At 43.0% G+C, this 27171-nt stretch overlaps 1 protein-coding gene across 1 annotated transcript in view; it reads right to left on the bottom strand.

Annotated features, from left to right (window-relative positions):
* Positions 1-27171, bottom strand: part of LOC146982330 (uncharacterized) — a 420172-nt gene that overhangs the window by 313903 nt on the left and 79098 nt on the right. Inside the window, exons 3-5 of the mRNA XM_085785572.1 lie at positions 24965-25065; positions 22793-24770; positions 44-217 (exon numbers count right to left, since the gene is read on the bottom strand). Of these exons, the coding sequence (XP_085641698.1) occupies positions 44-217; positions 22793-24770; positions 24965-25065 (2253 nt within the window). The remainder of the gene's footprint in view (positions 1-43; positions 218-22792; positions 24771-24964; positions 25066-27171) is intronic.

The following is a 27171-nucleotide window of genomic DNA, read 5'->3' as shown; positions in this document are numbered from 1 at the left end:
TGAAGCTTCAAACAACTACAACAGCTCCAGTCAGTGAACTCACCTCAGAGTCTCCAGTCTACAGTTTGGACTCTCCAGTCCAGCACACAGAAGCTTCACTGATGAATCATCCAGCTGGTTCGGACTCAGGTCCAGGTGTGTCAGGTGGGAGGGGCTGGACTTCAGAGCTGAGGCAACGACTTCACAGTGAATCTCTGAGAGTCCACAACCACCAAGTCTGTGATTAGAGAAGAAACAAAATGTGTGAGAGTAAAATCAGACAATTTGTACTAAACACACACAACATGTCATCATGTGATCAACATGTGCTCTTCACACTCTGGTTCAGTTCATCTTCTCTCTTTGTGTTGGACATGAAACAATAATCCTCATCAGGGCTGGGCTGGAAAAACCCATTCTCAGATGACTGAGACTAATGAGAATCATTTAACACTGTGAGTGTGTGCGTGTGTGTGTGTGTGTGTGTGTGTGTGTGTGTGTGTGTGTGTGTGTGTGTGTGTGTGTGTGTGTGTGTGTGTGTGTGTGTGTGTGTGTGTGTGTGTGTGTGGTAGTTAGTGTGTGTCCATTTGTGTGTGTGTTGGATGTGTGTGTATGGTGAGTGTGTGTCCATTTGTGTGTGTGTGTGTGTCCATTTGTGTGTGTGCGTGTATTTGTGTGTGTATGGTGTGTGTGTGTGTGTGTGTGTGTGTGTAGTAGTTAGTGTGTGTCCATTTGTGTGTGTGTGTGTGTGTGTGTGTGTGTGTGTGTGTTGGATGTGTGTGTATGGTGAGTGTGTGTCCATTTGTGTGTGTGTGTGTGTGTGTGTGTGTGTGTGTTGGATGTGTGTGTATGGTGAGTGTGTGTCCATTTGTGTGTGTGTGTGTGTGTGTGTGTGTGTGTGTGTGTGTGTGTGTCCATTTGTGTGTGTGTGTGTGTGTGTGTGTGTGTTGGATGTGTGTGTGTGTGTGTGTGTGTGTGTGTGGTAGTTAGTGTGTGTCCATTTGTGTGTATGTGTGTGTATGACCGACAGACAGTCAGACAGAGAGAATGTGTGCGTTGCCATGGTGACGTTGCCATGGTGAGGTTACCATGGTGAGGTTGCCATGTTGAGGTTACCATGTAACTGTTGGCTGGTGGCTTTAAGGTATGGTGGCAGCTTTAACCATAGGCTGGGGGCCGTCACAGTGTGTGTGTGTGTGTGTGTGTGTGTGTGTGTGTGTGTGTATAGAACTAGTTGATGGTGTTATTGATCATGTCTGGACTCACTGAGCCTTCCTGCAGTTCCTCACAGCTGGGATCAGTCTCCGTCGTCCCTGATATGATGTCCTGTACTTGTTCAGGTTCAACTCATCCAGAACCTGCTCTGACATCTGCAGCATGTAGGCCAGAGCTGAACACTGGAAATCAGAGAGTTCCTTCTCTGATCTGTTCTCTGACTTCAGGAACTGTTGGATCTCCTGATGAACTGACTGGTCCTTCATCTCCGTCAGACAGTGGAAGATGTTGATGCTTCTGTCAGGAGAGATGTCATCAGTCTTCATCTCCTTGAGGTTGTTGATGGTTCTCTGGATGGTTTCTGGACTGTTGTCTGTCTGACCCAGCAGACCTCCTAACAGCCTCTGGTTGGACTCCAAAGAGAGGCCATGAAGGAAGCGAACAAACAAGTCCAGGTGACCGTTTCTACTGCGGAGGGATTTAAACATGGCTCTCTTCAAGAAGACATTCAGGGTTAAATTAACATGTTGTTCTCCCAGGAAGTTCTTGAGGACCTGTGTGTTCCTGTTGGTGAAACAGTGGAACATGTAGACTGCAGCCAGAAACTCCTGAACACTCAGATGAACAAAGCAGTAGACTGTTTTCTGGAAGATCACACTCTCTCTTTTGAAGATCTCAGTACAGAGTCCTGAGTTCACCAAGGCCTCTGTGACATCCAGACCACACTGCTCCAGGTCTTCTTGGTAGAACATGATGTTTCCTTCCTCCAGCTGTTCAAACGCCAGCCTCCCCAGCTTCAGAAGAACTTCCCTGTCGGCCTCCGTCAGCTCCTGTGGACTCGTCTCGTGTCCTTCACCGTACTTGTTCTTCTTCCTCTTTGTCTGGACCAGCAGGAAGTGTGAGAACAGGTCAGTCGTGGTCTTGGGCAGCTCTCCTCTCTGGTCTGTGGTCAACATGTGCTCCAGAACTGTAGCACTGATCCAGCAGAAGACTGGGACTTGACACATGATGTGGAGGGTCCTGGACGTCTTGATGTGTGAGATGATTCTTCTGGACAGATCTTCATCACTGGACCTCCTCCTGAAGTACTCCTCCATCTGGGCGTCAGTGAAGCCTCGGACCTCTGTTACCCTGTCGACACATGTAGGAGGGATCTGATTGGCTGCTGCAGGTCTGGAGGTGATCCAGACCAGAGCCGAGGGAAGCAGATTCCCCTGGATGAGGTTTGTCAGCAGCACGTTGACTGATGACGTCTGTGTGACATCAGACACAACCTCCCTGTTGTTGAAGTCCAGTGACAGTCGGCTTTCATCCAGGCCGTCAAAGATGAAGAGAAGTTTACAGACAGCCAGCTGCTCTGCTGTGACCTTCTGTAATGTTGGATGGAAAACATGGAGCAGCCTGAGAAGACTCAACCGCTGATCTCTGATCAGGTTCAGCTCCCTGAACGAAAGCAGAACCAGCAGACTGACATCTTGGTTCTCCAAGCCCTCGGCCCAGTCCAGAGTGAACTTCTGCACCGAGAAGGTTTTTCCAACGCCAGCGACGCCGTTGGTCAGAACCACTCTGATGGGTCTCTGTTGGACAGGTGAGACCGTAGAGACGTCCTCTCTCTGTTGGACAGGTGAGACCGTAGAGACGTCCTCTCTCTGTTGGACAGGTGAGACCGTAGAGACGTCCTCTCTCTGTTGGACAGGAGAGACCGTAGAGACGTCCTCTCTCTGCTGGACAGGTGAGACCGTAGAGACGTCCTCTCTCTGTTGGAGATGAAAATATTTAGAGAACTTGTCTCTCATTTTGACAAAAAAGTTGTTGAAGACGTCCTCTCTCTGTTGGACAGGTGAGACCGTAGAGACGTCCTCTCTCTGTTGGACAGGTGAGACCGTAGAGACGTCCTCTCTCTGTTGGACAGGTGAGACCGTAGAGACGTCCTCTCTCTGTTGGACAGGTGAGACCGTAGAGACGCTCTTTCTCCGTTGGACAGGTGAGACCGTAGAGACGTCCTCTCTCTGTTGGACAGGTGAGACCGTAGAGACGTCCTCTCTCTGTTGGACAGGTGAGACCGTAGAGACGCTCTTTCTCCGTTGGACAGGTGAGACCGTAGAGACGTCCTCTCTCCGTTGGACGGGTGAGACCGTAGAGACGTCCTCTCTCTGTTGGACAGGTAAGTCTTTAAAGATGTCGTTGCACTTGATCGTAGTGTCATGGAGGGTCTTCTTCTTGGACGTTGTCTCCAGCTGTCTCACCTCATGTTGGGTATTAACCTCTTCACTCTGTCCCTCTGTGATGTAGAGCTCAGTGTAGATCCTGTTGAGGAGGGTTCCACTTCCTGTTCCACTTCCTGTTCCCTCAGTTCCTTCAGTCACTCGTTCACATCTGCTCCTCAGACTGATCTTATGTTGATCTAAAACCTCCTGCAGACCACGATCTGCTGAGAGAGAAGAGACAGAGTCAGACTGAAGACAGAGAGTCTGACAATCTGATCAGATTATTTTCATCAGCTACAGAAAAACTACAGACAACAAAGAGAAGGTTTGAATCATCATCTTAAATGTCAGTGCTGTGTGATGGAACAATGACTCTGGAGAAAACAACAGGTCCTGGTTTCACTAATGACCACATCAGCAGACAGATGTTCAGTCTCACTTTGTCCACAGCTGCTCTGATTGGCTGTCTGCAGCTCACCTCTGGTTCTGGATCTTTGTCCATGATCCTTCAGGACGTCAGAGACACCACTCCTCTTCTCTCTGTCCAGACTAAATGATATAAAACATGAAAACAAAAACACTTTGTACTCTGATAATTACATTAAATCATAAAGACGTTGATGAGTACAAACACAGATTAACACTGATGTGTCTTTTCTTCAATAGAGAGGAGAAAAAAGAGAGAGGACTGAGGACAAACATGGATGTGGCCTCACTGATCTGAGACCAGCTGGTGTCTGTAAAGTATTTGGAGTAGACTAAGTTACTATTACATTTACTCTACTTTAACCATGACGCATCATCTCAGAGCTGAGGAGGTTTTTCTGTTTTCTATAGTGTTTTTGTTTCACTGCAGGAGGAGGGGGGCTTTAAACTGGTTGTGAACCTTCAGAGTCTGATGGATCTGGTTCCTGGTTTCTCTCTGTTTCCTTCACATGAGTCTAATGACTGAATCATCAGCTCAGTTTACAGTAGAAACCGTCTCTTACTGTGACTCTGAAGATCCAGGTCCAGGTCTGAAGTTTAGAGGTCTATCATTGGACCTGTCACTCTGTACAGACCAGCTGGTGGGTCCAGGTCCAGGTCCAGGTCTGAAGTTTAGAGGTTGATCTTTGGACAGGTCACTTCTCACAGACCAGCTGGTGGGTCCAGGTCCAGGTCCAGGTCTGAAGTTTAGAGGTTGATCTTTGGACAGGTCACTCCTCACAGACCAGCTGGTGGGTCCAGGTCCAGGTCCAGGTCCAGGTCTGAAGTTTAGAGGTTTAAATCCGGACTGGTCACTCCTCAGAGATGGACAGATGGGTCCTGGAGACTCTGGTCCGTCCTCCTCTTCCTCCACATTAACACTCATCTTCAGGACTTCAGTCAGTCTGAGAGGGAAACCAGAAACACTGAACAACACTGACGATAGCTTCAGATTCAGCAGTTAAGGGGAAAGTTAAAGGTTGAATTATTAAAAGCTATATTTCTTCAAAAACAATACATTCACGGGGTCTTTAGAGGGGTGCAGAATACAGGTATAGCTTTTCCATAAAAAAATGTATACAGTATATTTAGTCTGAATTAATTCATAAAATAAAATGTTGGGTTTGACAATGACTTCCTGTTTACATCTGACCAGCAGTAGTCGTCACTTCTCCTCTGTTTTGCTAAGCCTCCTCCTGGTCGTGTGCATTTTCAATGAAGCCTTTGATAATCAATCAGTGGATCTATGGATTATCATATACCATGTTACGATGTGTGTATTTGTGTAGTCTTATCGACGAGATGAGAGCTGTGACACCGGGTCAGAGGCTCTGATCGCAGGTTTGGTTTCCAGCCATGATGTGGAAGGAGCCTTCACTCTCCCTGTAACAAGTTACAAGTCTTTTATCTAACATCACAATAAGTGATGTAAAATTATTTTTCTGTCTTGATCAATAGAGGGTGGTATGATTATATTCAACAACTGAACTCTGAATCCTATCTGAATCATTTCACCTCTTCATGTGAAGGCTGTGTTTCATTTTGTGTTGAGTGTAAAACTTTAACACTTCTCCAGAGAAGATAATGAGTCTTTAAAACAATGAAACTGTTTTCATCAGAACAGGTTTAGTTTTGTCTCATGTGTTTTTTTTTTGTTTTTTTATCAGAACCTAGGTCTGATGTTCCTTTTTGTATTTTGCACAAATCCAATAAAAGTCCTCACAAACCATAAACTATAAATAAGTTGATAATTGATTCTCTCTCTGTGTCTGACTCTTTTACTCTCTCTCTTTCTTAAATCTGTTTTATCATGTTTGTTGTTGCTGATATGACTTTAGACATTTGGACCACTTATTGTGTCTGCAATAAAGATTAATAATGATCAACTGTGTTTCAGACTCATTATCTTCTCTGGGTCGGTGTTAAACTTTTATTTTGAAGGTCAAACACATTTTTCACATTAAGAGGTGAAATAAACAGAAGATTCAGATCTCAGCTGCCTGACTGACACACACACACACACACACACACACACACACACACACACACACACACACAGAATATACAGTAGGCTATGTTAACCGTTTTTATTTCTCATGTCTTCATTTTGTCCTAAAACTGTAGCCGTATTTTTAAAACCTGGTCCTGGTGTGGGTAAATCTCCAAACGCTGCCTCAGAAAAAACTAAACGGATCTTTAGTGAAACAATAACGTCATAGCCTCACCTGTCACCTCTCTAACCTGTAACCTGGGCAACACCGCTGGACGTAGAAACTACAACAACAACAACAATGGCGGACTAGTGTAAAACTACTCTGACTCTTCTTCCCTTCACACTTCACAGGGACTGAGACTTAACGGTGAATAATAATAATAATGTTGTTTTAACACTCACCTGCTGCAGCTCTTACTCCTTCTTCTTCTTAAAATGGCGTCTGAACTAAATACTTTCACTTTCTCTCGCTCCTCCTCCTCACCTGTCTCATATCCACACCTCAGTCTGGGGCGGAGCCAGGCAGCCAGCTCACCTGAGGGAGTCACAGCACAGCAAGCCTCTACATTTAAAACCTTCCTAAACTAAACTAAAAATACCCAACATACAAACCGTAGCCTACGTGCTACAGTTTGACAGAAAGAGAAACTTTATTGACACATTTATTTTCTATGACATAAGCCTATACAAACATGTCACAGGTAAAGCATTTCTCATCAGCTTTATTTTTTCTCTTTTTTTTATTTGACCATGATGATTTTGAATGATTTCTGAATGTAAGTGATCTCATGTCTGCCTTTGTCATTTCTGGTTGACTGTTTGAAATAAAGTTGTTAATAATAATACTTAAGAGCACATTTAACACACACATATGAACACCCCACTTGCTCTCACATTATTAACTCCTTTAACACAGAACATTATAAGGTTTTCTACCTTAAACTTACATCATGTAACCTAATCTTATCTGTGACTCTCCAAACACAAACTTTACAAATTTTATTTTTCCTTCATGATCAGTCGACCTTAGAAAATGATCTTTAACATCAACCTGCTCACATCTCTGTCGACTCACAGCTTCTTTGCTAATGCTACTGTTCCTTGGTGATCTTCATAAACCATAGGTGGTGTGTAGCTGAGTCAGTATTTAGATTTAATGTGTTTTTAAGTTGATATTATCCATGTGAACTTCAGCTAAAACTAAAAACCCACTCCACATATAATTCAGACCAGTGGTAAATATGTTAACCAGCTAAACTGTTGTTGCTGCAGCAGTTTGGTTCAGAGAACGATGGTTCCTGGTTCCAGCTGTTGTTGCAGGTGGGGCGTTAATTAGCGGTGCACCCCCCAAAACGCGCCAAAACGTCGCTGCTGCTGGAAGAGCCGAGACACACGGTGAAACTCTCTCCGTTATTTGTAGATAATATGCTCTTAAAGTCCTTACTTACCATGAATATCACACACACACTGAGTGATGAGGTGGCGGCCATGTTTAAAGTGTGTGTGTCTGTTGTGTTGTTTTTCTTTGTTCACGGTGAGACGAGGATTTAACGATCTCATCTCATTAGCATACATGTGTTTGTGTTGTGGCTTTGTTCTGTGTGTTTAAAGTTCATCTGCTGTGGATCCAACTGAAACTGCCACTATACGATCTCATGTCTACAGAAATATCTGATTGATTAGTGAACATTCAGTTTGAAACTGGAAACTACAGCTGCAGCTTCATTAAATGTTAGCCATAATCAATTAAATAAATAGAGACATGCAATGTTTAATTCTGTGTAATGGATCTATATAATGTGTTAGCTTCACTTTTTTAATTGAATTACTGACATAAGTAAATTTTTCTATGGTATTCTAATTTATTGAGATGCACCTGTATATATTTATTTATTTATTTGTTTATTTCGGGCATGTCAATTAAATCATCATCATCACACTTCATCTTTTATCAGTTAAAATAATACAATACACATGGCCGAAAGGGAAAGCGGGAGAAGCAAAAGCTTATCTAGTCCTTCCCCCATAATAAAGAATAAATTATCTTCATCATAATCTTTTCTTTTGACATTTTGACATAACATTTTCTTATGATATATCTTATTGATTAGTGAATATTCTGTTAGAAGTGTTAAAAATGAATGTGATTAATGAGATAAAACATAAAAACATAGTAGATGCAGCTAATGTGCTCCTACTGTTGTGTGCAGAATAAAATCCTGAGATGGTCTCCAACAACGTCCTGTTTCCTGTGAGGTGAGTGGTGCCAGTGGGTTGCAGTCTGCTACAGGTGAGTGTTGGTGTCTGTCAGCAGCTTCAGGTAGTTGCACCAGCTACATCACTCCTGTGTGCTGGCCTGGGCCTTGGATTTGTCACATTTGTAGACATTTTATTCTTCTTATGACTCATTTACACCAACACATTCATTATCTCCAAATAAAGTTCCAATCCAATCAACATACAGACACTATAAATCATATTACAGTGATATTTGTGCATAATCATCAACCTTATTTAACCAAGTTAACAAAGACCACATTCTTATCAGTGGCAACAGCCTGGTAATAAACTCTTCAGCTCATTAATTAACACTCCAGAACTCATGCATTAACTTTTCATAACTTAGGTTCAGTTGTTAACAACAATTTCACAACAAAACAAGTCATGGACCCACAACACACACACATCACACAAACTCCCACAGACAACACTGGAGACACAGCGTCACATTTTATCAACAAAAACAAACCTTTATTCATACAGCACTTTTCATACAAAAGGAAGCAGCTCAAAGTGCTTTATGCAATAAAATAAACAGCAGTCAACATCCTCTGTCATTCAACATTCACAGTTACTCACACACACAAATGTTCTCCATGTAAACGTAGGCACATGCCCCACCACAATCCCTGCTCTAATTCTGCCCCCTAGTGTCCAAACAAGAGAACTCCTCCTACTGGAATCAGCTCCAGGTCAACAAACCAGATCATACAGACTTATCAAATATGATAAAATGCAGTTACATTAATACATTATGAGTTAAATGTAAATAATTTATCTCAAATGTGAACACACACTTCACACCATAGAACAGGTTTGTCTCTGTCATTTGTAGCCCAGAGCGATTAAACAGTTATGCATTCAGTGGAACTCATCATTTTAACTCACGTCTAAAAAACACACTTGACATAAATAGTTTCATATTTTACATAAAACCACTTTAGATAAACACACTCATTTAAAAATGATTCCACACCCCTGGGCTTAGAGGTTCTGTGAGTGTTAAAGTTTGATTTCACAAAAACGTCGGCATCACCAACCATCAACTGTCTGCACAAACATTTATAATAACAGCATGAGCACAGAAAAACAGCAACAGATCAAAGTAGGAGTTTGTTATGCGTTGTATGTAGCATAGTTAAGGTAAAAAAACAAACAAATGTTGCATAGTTCCTCTTTAACCGTCTTCTCTGTCAGCGATACTGAAGGTTGTGAACAGCACCAACCCGCCCCAGCACCACGGCAACCGTCTCACCAACAGCTGCAGACACACAACATTTCCTGTGTCTCTCCCAACACATTCATTATCTCCAAATAAAGTTCAATCCAGTTAACATACAGACACTATCAACAAAAACAAACCTTTATTCATAAAGCACTTTTCATACAAAAGGAAGCAGCTCAAAGTGCTTTATGCAATAAAATAAACAGCAGTCACAGCCGCTCTCATTCAACATTCACACACACAAATGTACTACATGTAGGCACTCACACTTCTCTAAAGTTTAACTAAGAAGTTTCAGTAATTCCTTTGGGGTTTGAGACAACACTCACCTGAAAAACACAGGAAAGAAATAGTGACACAGAGAGACGAGGCTGCTTGAACTGAGTCTTCCATGGCGATGAGGAAAACCCATCCAGACATGCCCGCCACAATCCCTGCTCTAATTCTGCCCCTAGTGCCCAAACAAGAGAACTCCTCCTACTGGAATCACCTCTAGATCAATAAACCATATCATACAGACATAAATAGGCTTGTCTCCAAAGAAAATATGATAAAATTCAGTTATCTTAATACATATGAGTTAAATGTAAATAATTTATCTCCACAAATGTCCTGTTCTGTCAGCATGAACCAGTTCTAGAGCTGCTTTGGCTCTAACATCCTGAACACACACTTCACACTGTGGGACAGGTTTGTCTCTGGTCATTTGTAGCCCACAGCAATTAAACAGTTATGCATTCACTTCAGTAGAGCTCAAAGTTTAAATTAATGTTTAAAAATGCACTTGAAATGAATAGTTTCATATTTTACATAAAAGCACTCAAAACAAACACACACATTTAAAAATGATAAAGTGGGTCAAATAGCAGAGTCAAGTGGAGGTGCACGGTAGCCAGTGAAATGCTTCATCCACTTCCTGAGTGAAGACCAGCTGGTCAGGTGAGGACAGGTGAGTTTTAATATGTAGTCAGCTGACTCATGTTTCCGTTAACCATGATGATAATTGTTGCCGTTGTAAACTGTGTCGGTCCATGCTAGTGCTAATACAATCCACTCGCTGTGATGCTAATTACTTCAAGTTAAAATCCTATTGGGTTAGCCTAACAGTGTTAATGGCTTTGAAGTGGTGAGTGAGAATATCTTAGTAAATACTGCTGAGCAGCAGACATTTTCTGACTACATGCTGTGTAAAAGAAACTGTTATTCAATGTGTTCTGAAATACTTTGTGTAAAGTACTGCAGCTGGCTGTGGGTTAACACGGGTTCATATCAAATATTTACTGTTAATGCTGGTATTTCTGTAGCTAATAAAAGTTAAATGATGTTCTGGAGATTCATAGTCTTTGTAATTCATTAGAGTTTAACCGTATATTTAAAGGTGCACCAGTGAGTTAATTTTTTGAGATCTCCTTTATGTATTTGACCTGCAATTGAAATGTAGTAAAAATATCAAATTGCTCACAACTTAGCATCAAGTAATTGTATCTTGACTTTGTCTCAGGTCCCAGAGTGAATACTTTTCAAAATGCCACCCTGCTGAGATCGTGGAGCCGACCTAGAGTGATCCAGAGATTTGTGAAGATTTCAACAGTTCCCAGAGAGAGAAGATGTTCCAGTACTGGATGACGAGCCAAGCCCAGAGAGATACTGAACCACTGGCTTTCAGCAAGGAGACAGCAAACTAGGTAACACTTATGTATTCCTCCTCTTTGTCAAGAATGGTTACACTTTACATTCATCATTTACTGTGTGTCAATAATGTAATACATTTTGTCTTAGGATTTTAAAGGTAGTGGAAAGTTCCCACTGTTCCTGTGAAAGAGTATCCACCACAGACACAGGTAGGTGTACAACACGACTTTGTATTACAGCTCCGTTTACAAACATGTCGGCTTACTTGAAGTGAACAAACCCCTCGGTGTAGGTTTGAAGCCATCTGACGTCGTCTGTGGGATGTAAACAGCCGAAACAGTGTAAGATCGGTCCGCTCCCAGTATACGCTGCCGTGGCGATATGGGGACTGCTATTAATAAACCAGCGAGCTAACTAGCCAGCTAGCTATCAATACAGCTGCAGCTCCATGTTCTGTGTTTTCCTACCTGGACGTCACAGTCCCGCGCTTTCACCAGCGTCTCTGGGCGCAGCTGGAAAACATTTACACCACACCTTCATAACGGAACTATCATTTCTTATTTCCCCCGTAAAGGTTGTTGTTGTTGTTGCTGCTGCTGCTAAATATGAATATTGCTATGTCTTGCCTGGACCCCGTTCTTCTCGCACTGCGCCGCTTCTTCTCGCGAGACTTGGGACGTTTGGCGAGTTGCTGCTCGGTCAGTCAGTCAGTCTCTGAAATGAGGTGAGGCCGGAGCATGAACACACAAGGACTGCAGGTAGTGGAGCATAGATATATTATATACATATACTGTCAGTAAATATATATAAAAAGTCAGCAGTAAAGTAAGCAAATCCGCCCCAACATGTCAATACATTTCTCTAGGGGAGATGAAGCTATGAGGATATACTGTATGTATATATATATATACCACCACACCGCTCCTCTCTAACTAACAAACAAAAGGAAGCAGAGGACCGGACACCCCTCCATCCTGACCTACAGCCTTTTCTTTTCCTTTTTTTTCTTCTTTTGTTGCATCTTTGTGGCACTTAGGCTAAATGTTTAAGATAGCTAAAAAAAACAATTTTCAATAAAAGGCCTATTGAGATATATTATAAATACTAATTAAACATTAAAGGGATAGTTCAACATTTTGGCAAATTGGCCCATTGCCATAATTGCTATAGTCATAGCAGTAGGTTCGTTACCTTTAATTGTAGGTGTAAGCTATTTTTAGTACAGCGGAGCCCAGCAGCTGGCTGCTCAGAGCTACGCTATGGAGGCTAAGGGAATTTCTTGGTTTCCCTCATTAAACTCATCAAATACAAAATCCCAAAACTCCACAGCGCTTTTGTAGACAAGTTGTGAGCTGCACAACCACCACGCTATGAGATAATGACGGAACGATACGAAACGGAGCCGTTTTCGAGGTAAATTCATACAAAACCGCTGATGCGCGTTGCGTTCAGGGACAGTTTTTCAGCAAGCAGTCTCCGTATTTACCCTGTATTTACCTCGAAAACGGCTCCGTTTCGTATCGTTCCGTCATTATCTCATAGCGTGGTGGTTGTGCAGGTCACAACTTGTCTACAAAAGCGCTGTGGAGTTTTGGGATGTTGAATTTGATGAGTTTAATGAGGGAAACCAAGAAATTCCCTTAGCCTCCATAGCGTAGCTCTGAGCAGCCAGCTGCTGCGCTCCGCCGTACTGAAAATAGCTTACACCTACAATTAAAGGTAATGAACCTACTGCTATGACTATAGCGATTATGGCAATGGGCCAATTTGCCAAAATGTTGAACTATCCCTTTAAAGTGATAGTATCATTTTTTTTAAAGTGGGGTTGTATGATCTACAAATAGCCCCTAAGTACTTTAATTGCAGTAGAAGACTCTCTGCACTCCTCCCGTTAGCAACGCCAGCCCATAATAGCCCTGCCCAGAGATTTACAACATACATTGTTGTGAACAGACCCAAAGAAACGGCCTATTTTCACGGCCTAAAAGAGGTTTTACGTGAAAAAAAAAAAACACAGTTCCATTGTTCACTATAATATAATTTTGTAGTGCAGGAAAAACACTGTTTTTATTTGGACCTAACCAACTGCTGATCGGCGGGCGTTAAAGGGATAGTTCACCCTAGAATGATATTTCGCTCATTATCTACTCACCCTCATGTTGACTAAGGGCTGGAAGAATTTTCGGAGTCCACCGTCCCTTCTCTGAGTTACAGGGGGTCTTGGTGTAGCAGTGCATTTCAATGCCACGGTAGCAAACGGACACCAGAGCTCTTCGTAAAAAAACACACACAAAAAAACATCCAAATACCTCCATGATGCTCGTATGTAATGTCCGTCTTGTGCTGAAGCCCCAAATTGCGTAATTGTCCCGAAAAAAATTAAATAAGTCCACATTCCAAGCATGTTTGTAGCGGAAGCTCCTATGTCTGTTGTCCGGGCTCTCCCACTGCCAGCGCGCATGCGCAAGGTTCGCACTGATACTGAGACCGACTGAGACTCGAGTCGGTCTCAGTGCGAACCTTGCGCATGCGCGCTGGCAGCGGAAGACCGGACAACAGACAGTAGGAGCTAATGCTACAAACATGCTTGGAATGTGGACTTATTTAATTTTTTTCGGGACAATTACGCAATTTGGGGCTTCAGCACAAGACGGACATTACATACGAGCATCATGGAGGTATTTGGATGTTTTTTTGTGTGTGTTTTTTTACGAAGAGCTCTGGTGTCCGTTTGCTACCGTGGCATTGAAATGCACTGCTACACCAAGACCCCCTGTAACTCAGAGAAGGGACGGTGGACTGCGAAAATTCTTCCAGCCCTTAGTCAACATGAGGGTGAGTAGATAATGAGCAAAATATCATTCTAGGGTGAACTATCCCTTTAACCCTGGGCGGAGGGATACGTGAGTTGGTTAGGTCCAAATAAAAACTGTGTTTTTTCTGCACTTTGAAGGGCTGGAAAAAATTATATTATAGTGAACAATGGAACTGTATATTTTTTTTCACGTAAAACCTCTGTTAGGTCGTGAAAATAGGCTGTTTCTTTGGGTCCAAAATGTATGTTGTAAATCTCTGGGCAGGGCTATTATGGGCTGGCGTTGCTAACGGGAGGAGTGCAGAGAGTCTTCTACTGCAATTAAAGTACTTAGGGGCTATTTGTAGATCATACAACCCCACTTTTAAAAAAAAATGCTACTATCCCTTTAAAGTGAATCACTCATCTAATGACCTCACAGATTTATTTGTTGAACTATAAACAACCACATGAACTTCACATGTGAAATATTTTGCACATGGGGAACATGTGGTTTTGGCAATTTTATGTGAATCATTTTGAACATTTTTTACACATGTGCTCTACATGTGATCACATGTGTCAAACCACATGTAGAAAATGGGTTCACATGGGAGTTCACATGTGATTCACATAAAATTGGGCCAAAACCACATGTTTCCCATGTGCAAAATTTTTCACATGTGAAGAATCACTTGTTAAAGTTCATGTGGGTTTTCTGTAAGGGATTGATTAAACAACAAAACCAGACTGATGAAATCACAACAACCATGAGATTTGATTTGTTTTTTTAAATTTATTAGCCCTACAATATGCCGCCAGCCAAGGTTGAAAATGATATTCACATGTAATAGATGGAGACCAGGGGGGTATTTCTGCATAAAAATGGAATAAAGAAATCCAGGATAACTGAGGCTTGAGTCTGGTCGGTGCATCTTGGCTTAGTTGGTTGCACGAACGCTGAACCAGGCTGAGGAGCAGCGGCTTGGTCAACCAGGTGGAACTTAGTAGACCACAGAGATTGATCACAGATTCACCGATGAGAGGACAGGTGTGGCTGCTTTACTCCAATCAACAGGAACTTAATGCTGACGTCAGGTGACTCACCTCTTAAAAAAAAAAAGCTCAGAGAGAGCGTAGCGGACAACTGCGGACTGATTGAATAATCCAAAACTATAATCACAAATCAAGTTCCTTTCACAAATGAACAGTTGTGCACTTTGCCTAAATGATGAGCAGTGGAAGTTGATTCATTGCACAAATTCCTTATAATCTTAAGTACATAACAAGTAATACAAGTTCATACAGCAAAAGTGGCCAAGGTTAAAATGAATGAAATATAAGAACATTATGCAGTCTGCTGCTTCAATAAATTGCTGATAACAATGTTCACATGAGGTGTATAAATTATTTGGAAGGTGGATGCTCACAGTCACTCAATTTTATTCTCATTTTCTTACCTCAACCAATATTTAGGCCAATATATTAACATTTTATAAAAAATAAAAATAAATCTATATGCCATTTTTGCTCCATTGCTTTTTATGAGAAGCCAGTAATGTATAGCTAGTGGTCATAGAAAATATCATAGATGGACACAGATTTGTAAATGTATTTTGTTTGATTATAAATCAGGCCGATATGTACATCAGAACATGGAATAACTGTATGAAACACGTGGATTTCTGATCAGAGTGACTGCTGACTTCACAGCAGCGGCGCCGGATTCATTTTAGAGGTGGGGGGGCCATGGAGGTTGGGTTGTTACGGGGCATAGATTTACACACTCACTGTCGGTGCAATAGTCATTTGTAGTGTCCGGTCGTGATGCGTAATACCAGCACAATGCATGCGTAATCCCCCTCCGCCAGCATCTCCCAGACCGTCATGCCTACCGTAACTTCTCAAAAAAAAGAAGAGAAAAAAAAGAAAGCCCTATACTCCGGTCTCCTGTGCTGGTCTGGCTGCAGGTTTAAGTAAATAAAATGTTGTGAATACACCTCTTAAAGCCCGTTTGAGCAGTTTCTATAAACTGCTAGGTTCTCAACGACCCGACCCGGTCCGATCCAGGTGTTGAAGCCTGGACCTGATGCAGCCGGACTCACGACTGGACCACGGCAAAAATAAAAAAATAAAAGAAGCCCGTGGTCCGACCTGACCCAATTTTTAATCAGAATTTTAATAATAGAAAACATAATTTGTGAATTTGAGATCTCTAAAATATTAGTAATGTTACTTTTACCATGCATTTAGTTTTTCTGTAGGTAAATTAATCATCATGGATCAAGCAGAAAATCAGCCTTTGTAAAAGCCGAAGTAACAGTTTACAGTATGAGCACTCAGGTCTGTGGCGCATCAGTCTGCAGCGGCTACTTTTCACCTCTTATTCTTGTCATTCATGTTTTAATAATAGGAACAATGCTTAAGGTCAACGCCTGCTAAGACAGACGTTTGGACTTTATGTAGCTAAATAACTTTGTCTCAGTCCGTGACTGTGCTCGCTTCATAAAGACAGCTGTTATAGACCACTCGTCCAGCTGTGGCCACAGGAGTTATTACAATGTTTCCATTTTGTTGTTTTCTGCGTCTCTTCTTTTTCTCACAAGTTATGGTTTTTACTGGCAAAACGAGCCAGTTAGAAATGAATAAAGGAAAAGAAAAAATAATATCCAGAAGACTTTGTCCCGTCCTCAGGACGTGCGCGAGGGAGGATCAGCTGGTGGCTCAGGTTTAGTTAGTGATGTCATGGCTGTCAGCTGCACATCTGTCAGCAGGTCCGATTGACCGCTCCACACACACTTCACAAACTTTAGGAATAAGCTAGATGGTGATTTTGTAAACAGACAGTGACATGCTGGAAATAAGCAGACACCATACTCGCCCTAGTTAATATTGATTATTGAATTACTGTACGTAACGTCATAAATCTCTCGCCGCTGTAGTCCGGTTCATCACCTGGCATGTACGTCATCTCCAGGTGAAACGACTGTAACAACTGTAAAACACCTGGAATTGAAAATAACTAAAGGCATATCACCAAAGCTGAACTAGCCTAGGCTATTAACACTAAATTAATTCATCTTTTCCTCGCATTTTTTCAAAGTAAACTTCCCTTCGCTCACCGGCAGAGCAGAAGTTGCACTTTCTGAGATGGTGCACTTGGTCAGAGACGAGACGTTCTAATATTGATTAATTAGGAAGGACTTTGACTTGGTCCACAGTGTTTGTGGATGAAGCCTACAGGATGAGAAGGTGACGAAGGTGAAGGTGACTAATAAGCGGAGGGAGGACGACGGAAGCCGGAGAAGCTTCGTTCAGCTGTGCATTCACGTGGGCACCATATGGCCGGAGAGACTTGAATGTGGACTATTTAGCCTACTGGGCTGCACTACAGACAGAGTAGCATTAGATTTGATTTTAAATGAAAGATTCTTCTAGCCTATGTTTTATTTGTTTATTTCATTTGATGTGGGTGGGACCGGGGGAATTATTGAAACCGGGATAGCGGCCTATGGTGATCAGTGACCGGTAGAGCAGGGCAGGGGCGTAAAGTGGGGGGGCCAATGGCCCCTTGGCCCCCCCCATTCCGGCGCCCTTGCTTCACAGATAAAGACAACAGAATCAACTTAGCCTGGCTGTTAGCCTGGTCTGGAGCAGGCTAGCTGCAGAGAATGAATCGCCATAGTAACTTGACCAGGATAGATTTAGCCTGCTTTTGAAAAACCGACTTGAGGCTAAATTCAGCCAGGACAACCACAAGGGCTTAATCCGTTATCTAGGTTTTGTGCAATACCCCTCAGACTTGACTTTTAGACTCACATTAGAGCAAAAAAGACAATAATAATATGTTAACTGTCGTCGTATCAACCTGATCTGAAACTCCATCATGGTAAAGAAAAACACTGAATAATGTGGAAATGAGCTGCAGTTCTTCATCACACCACAAGATGGAGCTGATTGATCAGAATGGATGAAGAAGAAAACAGGAGGAGGAGGAGGAGGAGGAGGAGCAGAGAGTGTGTAGAGGATCAGATGAGTCCAGAGACAGTGATGATCTCTGTCAGGTCCAGAACACACAGGGAGGATGGTGGACTGGACTCTGAGAGAGACAGTGGAGCTGCTCTCAGGTCAGTTCAGGAGGTTCTGGACTAGAGGAGGGGAGGAGTGTACCAGCTGAGAAGAGAAGCAGAGGACAGAGGTGATGGATCAGTGATCGTCTCTCTCTGCTCTGATTGGCTGACTGTTGTCTCTCTATTCTGATTGGCTGACTGTTGCCTCTCTCTGCTCTGATTGGCTGACTGTTGTCCCTGTTATTGTCTCACTGACTTTAGTCCAATAGTGCTGAAAGCAGCACAGACTGACTCCGCCCCCCTACTGACCTCACAGTCTTCAGTCTACAGTCTGGACTCTTCACAAGATCCTTCAGATCCTTCACGTCTGAAGACTTCAGGTAGTTCTGACTCAGGTCCAGTTGTCTCAGGTGGGAGAGGTTGGACTTCAGAGCTGAGACCAGAGAAGAACAGCTGATATCTGACAACCTGCAGCGCTCCAATCTGAATAAAGAATAAAAGAAGAAGATTAATTCATTGATAACTGATCAATAATCAGATGTGTCCTGATCAATAATCAATAGAGGGACTTTGTCCTTGTGTTCTTGTGGATCTTCATCATGTGGCCTTCTACACACATCATCCACATGTCAGCACAGATTCATCAGCTGCTGCTGACCTCAGCTCAGTCTGTCAATATACAATCAATATCTGATCAATACCTGTTGGACAAAACACTGACTACAACTCTCTGATTTAGAGATTCTGATTCTTTTAGACACATTTATATTTGTACCATTTCATGTCACTAACTTTGTGTTTTTCTTCTTCTCTGTTATTGTTATTATTATTATTAATAACTTTATTGATCAACTGGTATCAGGGTTAAATCAATAAACTAACAGCACAGGGGTCAATGATGTGATGAAACCCAGTGTCAAGTGGTGTAACTTAGATTTTTGATAAAAGTCTGAATAAAGAGGAAAATAAATCTGGACTCAAATGAGGAATTAATACAACTCTGTGTTTCTGGACTCATTTTACATCATTTGTCACAGATTATTTAGAAGAAGAGTTTTTGTTTTTAGGACATGTCCTGCTCAAGATGCATGAAAATCTAAATATAGAAACACAGAAAATAATCTATTTCAATTTAATGTTTTCAGAAGAAAGTATATTTTTATAACTTCACTTTAATCCACTGTAGGTGGATCAGATACAACAGTCAGTGAACTGACCTCAGAGTCTCCAGTCTACAGTCTGGACTCTCCAGAAAACCACTCAGATCCTTCACTCCTGAATCCTGCAGCTTCTTGTTCCAGCTCAGGTCCAGGTGTCTCAGGTGTCTCAGGTGGGAGGGGTTGGACTTCAGAGCTGAGACCAGAGAAGAACAGCTGATCTCTGACAAACTGCAGCCCCTCAATCTGAATAAAGAATAAAAGCAGTGAGTTGAGGACAAAGCTCCTTGTTGACAGCGTTCAGTGTCTCATCATCTGTTCAGAGCTGAAGAAGCTTCAGAAAGAACAAGTTTAGAAAATCAAAGTCCAACAGCTGAAGCAACAGGAAGCAGGTCATTAATATTCATGAGAAGCTGCTGCTGCTTCAACACAGACGCAGTGACTCCGCCTCTTCACCTGTCAGCTCCACAACATCCACCAGCTGCTGTGTTTCTGACCACAACTCAACATCTGCTCTCAGATCAGTGCTGCACGTTGCTTCAACAACAAGTGTCTGAGTTGAAAACAACAGTTGTAGAAGCTGAGCTCGTTCTCTGCTGCTCTGAATCACAAACACTACGACTGCTCTCACCTTCTTCTCTCTGGACTCATTAGGGTCCGGGCAGCTAAGCTGCCGGGACACTATTGTATTCCTAGGAATTCTTCTTCTTCTTCTTTAGGGTCCGGGCAGCGCAGCTGCCAGGACACTATTGTATTCCTAGGAATTCTTCTTCTTCTTCTTTCTTTCTTCTTCCAAGGAAGTCATACTTCCCATGGGCGAAAACTCACCAAACTTTGCACAAAGGTTCAGTCCCATGCCAGATTCACTCAACTCCAAGGACATGTGCCCCCCCCTCCCAGGGGAAATCTGCGTTCACAACTGCTGCCCAGACACTGACTCCCTGAGTCTATTTGAGAAGACACACACCATGTTTCACTTCCAGATAATTAGCTCACTGAGTAAAGCGCTGGTTCTTGGTGTCAGAGGTTTTGAGTTCAAGACCCAGCCAGGGTGATGATGACAGATCAAAATATCAAATGTTCTCAACACGAAACACAAGATAATTGTCCTAATGGTGGCATCACAGCAAGCTTCTAAATTTAAAAATCCAAATAGCTTGGACTGGACCATGTGCGAAGGCTCCTAATATCTTAGACTCATAGTAGATGTTTGACAAATACATATCATTATTTTACCTCAAAAACGGATTTTTCTTTTTCTGCCTACACGACAGTGAATGGCTTACTCAATTTGTGAAGCCTCTGTTGAACTGCCACTTGTCAATTAGCTCAATGCGATAGACAACGGTCTTTGGTTCCCGAGGTTGTGGGTTCAATCCTCAACTGATGCAAATTGGACATTATAAGGTCAACTGTCTTGTCTTCCTATTCTCCTGTTTGTTGCTCAGAATTGCCTAAATTTGCCCAAAAGTAGCCCGGACCCGACCCATCGCTGCGCAGCAGCTATAATCTTCTTCTTCTTCTTTCTTTCTTTCTTTCTTTCTTCTTCCAAGGAAGTCATACTTCCCATGGGCGAAAACTCACCAAACTTTGCACAAAGGTTCAGTCCCATGCCAGATTCACTCAACTCCAAGGACATGTGCCCCCCCCCTCCTAGGGGGGGCACAATAAGCGTTTAAATTTAAAAACTTTAAAAATTCCTACCAAACCAACGGTAGATGCTACAGTGTTGAAACTTCACCACAATGTAGCCTCAATACTGCTGAAACTTTTGTCCACTTAAACTCATTACAAATTATGAAGTCCATCACTCAGTTTTTTTCAATAACTGTAAAACTTTTAAAATGTATCTCCTCCCACAATTTTTGCTCAATTGACACCAAACTTGCTACAGAGCATCTCCAGACCGTCCTCCACAAAACTTGTTTCTCGGATTTTTGATTAAGCAAAAATTGAGCCTACAGTGCATGAAAACGTTTGACTGTAAACACTACTGTAAACATATACCATCAAATTCTTGATAAATACATTTTCAATCTTCCTGAAAAAAAATGAGAATATTCTGGAGTCATGGTTGATGAAGTTTGGCAAATATCAGAATTTTATCTCAAAAACTGAATTTTTGAGAACATTTTGAATTCTGCTCTCATGGGAACAACTGCAATCAATGTGAGAGTGGAATTTATAAACATCATATTTTCTCTTATGAAGCAAAACACTTATCATTAAAAACAAATCACCAACATTTCCATGCTGTCAAGATGCAATTTATGTATTATCAGATTTTTGATTAGATGACTGAATTTCTGAAATTTTGACCATTTCATCACAACAGCTGCCCGGGCACTGGCTCACCTGAGTGGATAAATGAAGCTACACAGCAGGTCTCACTACCAGCTAATTAGCTCAGCGAGTTAGGAGCTGGTTCTTGGTGTTAGAGGCTGTGGGTTCGAGACCCAGCAAGGGTGATGATGATGATGATGACAGATCAAAATGTCACATGTCCTCAAGCTGTTTTGCTGTCTAGATGCAATTTATGTATTAACAGATTTTTGTTTAGATAATAGAATTTCTGACTTTTTGACCATTTTTGAAATCTGCGTTCACAACAGCTGCCCGGGCACTGACTCACCTGAGTGGATAAATGAAGCTACACAGCAGGTCTCTCTACCAGCTAATTAGCTCAGCGGGTTAAGAGCTGGTTCTTGGTGTCAGAGGTTGTGAGTTCGAGACCCAGCAAGGGTGATGATGATGATGATGACAGATTGATATGTCAGATATCCTCAACATGAAATACAAGACAATTGTCCTAATTGTCGAGTCACAGAAAGCCTCTAAGTTTAAAAATCCAAATAGCTTGGACTGGACCATGTGCAAAGGCTCCTAACATCTTAGATTCATAGTAGATGTTTGACAAATACATATCATTATTTTACCTCAAAAACTGATTTTTCTTTTTACTGTGGTTTCAAATCTGCCTACACGACAGTGAATGGCTTACTCAATTTGTGAAGCCACTGTTGTATGCCATTTGTCAATTAGCTCAGTGTGAAAGACAACAGTCTTTGGTTCTAGAGGTTGTGGGTTCAATCCTCAACTGATGCAAATTGAACATTATAAGGTCAACTGTCTTGTCTTCCTATTCTCCTGTTTGTTGCTCAGAATTGCCTAAACTTGCCCAAAAGTAGCCCGGACCCGACCCATCGCTGCGCAGCAGCTATAATCTCAACTGTTTTCTCTCTTCAGCTTCTTGAGAAAAATCCTCACACACAAATCCTGACATGTATGAACCAATGAGAAGCTGAAGCTTCAAACAACTACAACAGCTCCAGTCAGTGAACTCACCTCAGAGTCTCCAGTCTACAGTTTGGACTCTCCAGTCCAGCACACAGACGCTTCACTGATGAATCCTTCAGGTCGTTCATAGTCAGGTCCAGGAGTCTCAGGTGGGAGGGGCTGGACTTCAGAGCTGAGGCAACGACTTCACAGTGAATCTCTGAGAGTTCACAACGACGAAGTCTGTGATTAGAGAAGAAACAAAATGTGTGAGAGTAAAATCAGACAATTTGTACTAAACACACACAACATGTCATCATGTGATCAACATGTGCTCTTCACACTCTGGTTCAGTTCATCTTCTCTCTTTGTGTTGGACATGAAACAATAATCCTCATCATCTGTGTGTGTGTGTGTGTGTGTGTGTGTGTGTGTGTGTGTGTGTGTGTGTGTGTGTGTGTGTGTGTGTGTGTGTGTTATTGATCATGTCTGGACTCACTGAGCCTTCCTGCAGTTCCTCACAGCTGGGATCAGTCTCCGTCGTCCCTGATATGATGTGTTGTACTTGTCCAGGTCCAACTCATCCAGAACCTGCTCTGACATCTGCAGCATGTAGGCCAGAGCTGAACACTGGATCTCAGAGAGTCTCTTCTCTGATCTGTTCTCTGACTCCAGGAACTGTTGGATCTCCTGATGAACTGACTGGTCCTTCATCTCCGTCAGACAGTGGAAGATGTTGATGCTTCTGTCAGGAGAGATGTTATTACTGTTCATCTCCTTGAGGTTGTTGATGGTTCTCTGGATGGTTTCTGGACTGTTGTCTGTCTGACCCAGCAGACCTCCTAACAGCCTCTGGTTGGACTCCAGAGAGAGGCCATGAAGGAAGCGAACAAACAGGTCCAGGTGACCGTTTCTACTGCGGAGGGATTTCTGCATGACTCTCTTCAGGAAGTCATCCAGGGTTCTCGCATTAAGTCCCAAAAAATTCTGAATCTTCTCAGACAAAGAGTTCTGTTTTGGTTTCGTCTCTGTCTCTTTGTAGTCTTCTCTCAGGAAGTTCTTGAGGACCTGTGTGTTCCTGTTGGTGAAACAGTGGAACATGTAGACTGCAGCCAGAAACTCCTGAACACTCAGATGAACAAAGCAGTAGACTGTTTTCTGGAAGATCACACTCTCTCTTTTGAAGATCTCAGTACAGAGTCCTGAGTTCACCAAGGCCTCTGTGACATCCAGACCACACTGCTCCAGGTCTTCTTGGTAGAACATGATGTTTCCTTCCTCCAGCTGTTCAAACGCCAGCCTCCCCAGCTTCAGAAGAACTTCCCTGTCGGCCTCCGTCAGCTCCTGTGGACTCGTCTCATGTCCTTCACCGTACTTGTTCTTCTTCCTCTTTGTCTGGACCAGCAGGAAGTGTGAGAACAGGTCAGTCGTGGTCTTGGGCAGCTCTCCTCTCTGGTCTGTGGTCAACATGTGCTCCAGAACTGTAGCACTGATCCAGCAGAAGACTGGGACTTGACACATGATGTGGAGGGTCCTGGACGTCTGGATGTGTGAGATGATTCTTCTGGACAGATCTTCATCACTGGACCTCCTCCTGAAGTACTCCTCTATCTGGGCGTCAGTGAAGCCTCGGACCTCTGTTACCCTGTCGACACATGTAGGAGGGATCTGATTGGCTGCTGCAGGTCTGGAGGTGATCCAGACCAGAGCTGAGGGAAGCAGATTCCCCTGGATGAGGTTTGTCAGCAGCACGTTGACTGATGACGTCTGTGTGACATCAGACACAACCTCCCTGTTGTTGAAGTCCAGTGACAGTCGGCTTTCATCCAGGCCGTCAAAGATGAAGAGAAGTTTACAGACAGACAGCTGCTCTGCTGTGACCTTCTGTAATGTTGGATGGAAAACAAGGAGCAGCCTGAGAAGACTCAACCGCTGATCTCTGATCAGGTTCAGCTCCCTGAACGAAAGCAGTACCAGCAGACTGACATCTTGGTTCTCCAAGCCCTCGGCCCAGTCCAGAGTGAACTTCTGCACCGAGAAGGTTTTTCCAGCGCCAGCGACGCCGTTGGTCAGAACCACTCTGATGGGTCTCTGTTGGACAGGTGAGACCGTAGAGACGTCCTCTCTCTGTTGGACAGGTGAGACCGTAGAGACGTCCTCTCTCTGTTGGACAGGTGAGACCGTAGAGACGTCCTCTCTCTGTTGGACAGGTAAGTCTTTAAAGATGTCGTTGCACTTGATTGGAGTGTCCTGGAGGGTCTTCTTCTTGGACGTTGTCTCCAGCTGTCTCACCTCATGTTGGGTATTAACCTCTTCACTCTGTCCCTCTGTGATGTAGAGCTCAGTGTAGATCCTGTTGAGGAGGGTTCCACTTCCTGTTCCACTTCCTGTTCCCTCAGTTCCTTCAGTCACTCGTTCACATCTGCTCCTCAGACTGATCTTATGTTGATCTAAAACCTCCTGCAGACCACCATCTGCTGAGAGAGAAGAGACAGAGTCAGACTGAAGACAGAGAGTCTGACAATCTGATCAGATTATTTTCATCAGCTACAGAAAAACTACAGACAACATCTTAAATGTCAGTGCTGTGTGATGGAACAATGACTCTGGAGAAAACAACAGGTCCTGGTTTCACAAATGACCACATCAGCAGACAGATGTTCAGTCTCACTTTGTCCACAGCTGCTCTGATTGGCTGTCTGCAGCTCACCTCTGGTTCTGGGTCTTTGTCCATGATCCTTCAGGACGTCAGAGACACCACTCCTCTTCCTCCTGTCAAGACATTTCTGGATCAACAACATGTCACAGTCTCAGCTCCACATCTCTGATCTGTCTGATGGATCTGGTTCCTGGTTTCTCTCTGACTCAGGCTTCAACCTTCACTGACTCCATTTACTGCATTTAGTCCCTTCACTGAAGAATCTTGTTTCCTGACCCATTAGACATCATCTCTGTGAACAAATCCAGATGCTGCTGCTCAGACAGTGTCTACAGTGAAGCTCTGACATGTGAAACTCATCATTCAGGCTGTAAAATGATCCTGCAAACTGCTGTAAACTCTGTTAGAAACCAGCTCATCACCGTTCACCAACGTGTGTGTGTGTGTGTGTGTGTGTGTGTGTGTGTGTGTGTGTGTGTGTGTGTGTGTGAGACTGTAATCACATGAAGCTGGCTCTAGAGTCTGTGTGTGTGTGTGTGACTGACTTGACACATAGTTAGTTAGTAGCTGCATCCTGTGTCAGTCTGATTTAGCTGTGTCTGTGTTTATAAACATTTAAACGAGCGCCAGGTGGATTGTTTATGAAGTTAACGAGCTCTGGCCTGAGGATCAAAGAGGTTACCACGGCGATAGGGGCCCCCGCAGGCTGAGACAGACAGAAACGTGGAGAAAAAGAGCCATTTTCTGCCTCTGCACCGGTCTCACATTTAGGCTTAGGGTGAGAAAACGGTAACTCCTATCAGAACAAAACACAGATCAACGTTGCTCTAAGGACTTACTGAAAATTTTGGTACGATTTGGTGTTTCTACAGTAAATATTTTGGCGACGCTGGCAGTTTTAAAACATCAGGCCGTTCTGCTTCTCTCAGAAAATATTTGTATTGGACTCAATGAGGAGCAGAGACAGACGTGGCCGCACTACTATTCTGTAAGTCTCTCTGATATTTTGAGCAGATTAAGAGATCAAGGATGAGGTCGTCTACAACCGTGGCCGAAATTATGTGTGTAGAATGTGAATTATGGCCGTTTGGAGTTTGGATAGAGAAAAAATCTGGAGTTTTTCTGGCATCTCTCCCACTCTAACCGATGACATCACGCACTCTGACACGAACATTCCATGCAATACACACCCATTATAATCTCATAATTTCTCCAAAAATGATCATGGTCATTGATCATGGATTGATCAAAAACTATATGACCTATCAAAACGTGGAGTAATACGACAATACACAAGACTTGTGTCTACTGTTTAAAGTTTAAATGGAGTCTCTAGGTGAAAGTATGCCTGAGCAGTAGACGTTTGTTAAACTCCAATGATTGGTCTTTTTCGCTCTTTTTTTCCCGTCCGTCCCATAGACTTCAATGCAAAATTTTGCGCAGTTTTTCGCGACTTACGTCGCGAATAATTCGTACACTGTTGAGAAAAGTAATAGCACACCGATCCCGATCGAACCGCACGTTTTGATATATAATATGTCTAGTAGCGAACCGAAAAAGCGTCCGGAAGATGAAGGAGAATAATAAGAAAACATCCACACAATAACAGTGTGCCCGGGCACTGGTCCCTGCAGCTATTTCATAGCTGTTGGGACCAGTGCCCGGTGCGATTGCCCGTGGCCCTAATTAATAAAGTGACGTTTTAACAGCACCACAGTGGACTTTTTCTGTGTTGTGCTTCAGATGGCCGTCGCGCTGCACGATGACGCCATATGCTCGATCAATCACCAGCTCACAGTGCTTTGGCTCCTCCCCAAGGGAACCGGTCCTGTGTGCTAGGTACCCCAACCAGAAGGGTTACAAACATGGTAACGGATAGGCCTACCATGGGACCAGTACGGTTCCATGGTAACGGGTACCATGGGACCAGTAGTTCCATGGTAGTGGAAACGCTGAAATAAGCGTACCGTTCCGTACCGACCCATACCGACCCGTACCGTACCGCAGGGGTTCTCAACTAGTCTCACTCTGGGACCCACATTTTCCCATGGTCATTAAGTCGCGACCCACTTTTATAGAATTCAAACCAAGAATTTTTTTTTAAAGCCTTTAAAAACTCATTTTGCTCTTTATTGAGCAAAGTGCATTTCAGTGCACATGGATGAAAGTGAGGAGGACCATGACAACTGCATGTACGGAAGTGAATAAAAAAATATCAA

Source organism: Trachurus japonicus, chromosome 8, assembly GCF_045865225.1.
Source record: "Trachurus japonicus isolate A0001 chromosome 8, Traja_1.0".
NCBI classification, from domain to species: Eukaryota; Metazoa; Chordata; class Actinopteri; order Carangiformes; family Carangidae; genus Trachurus; species Trachurus japonicus.
Note: the sequence above shows the minus strand (reverse complement) of the source record. Positions and strands in the feature narration are given on the sequence as shown.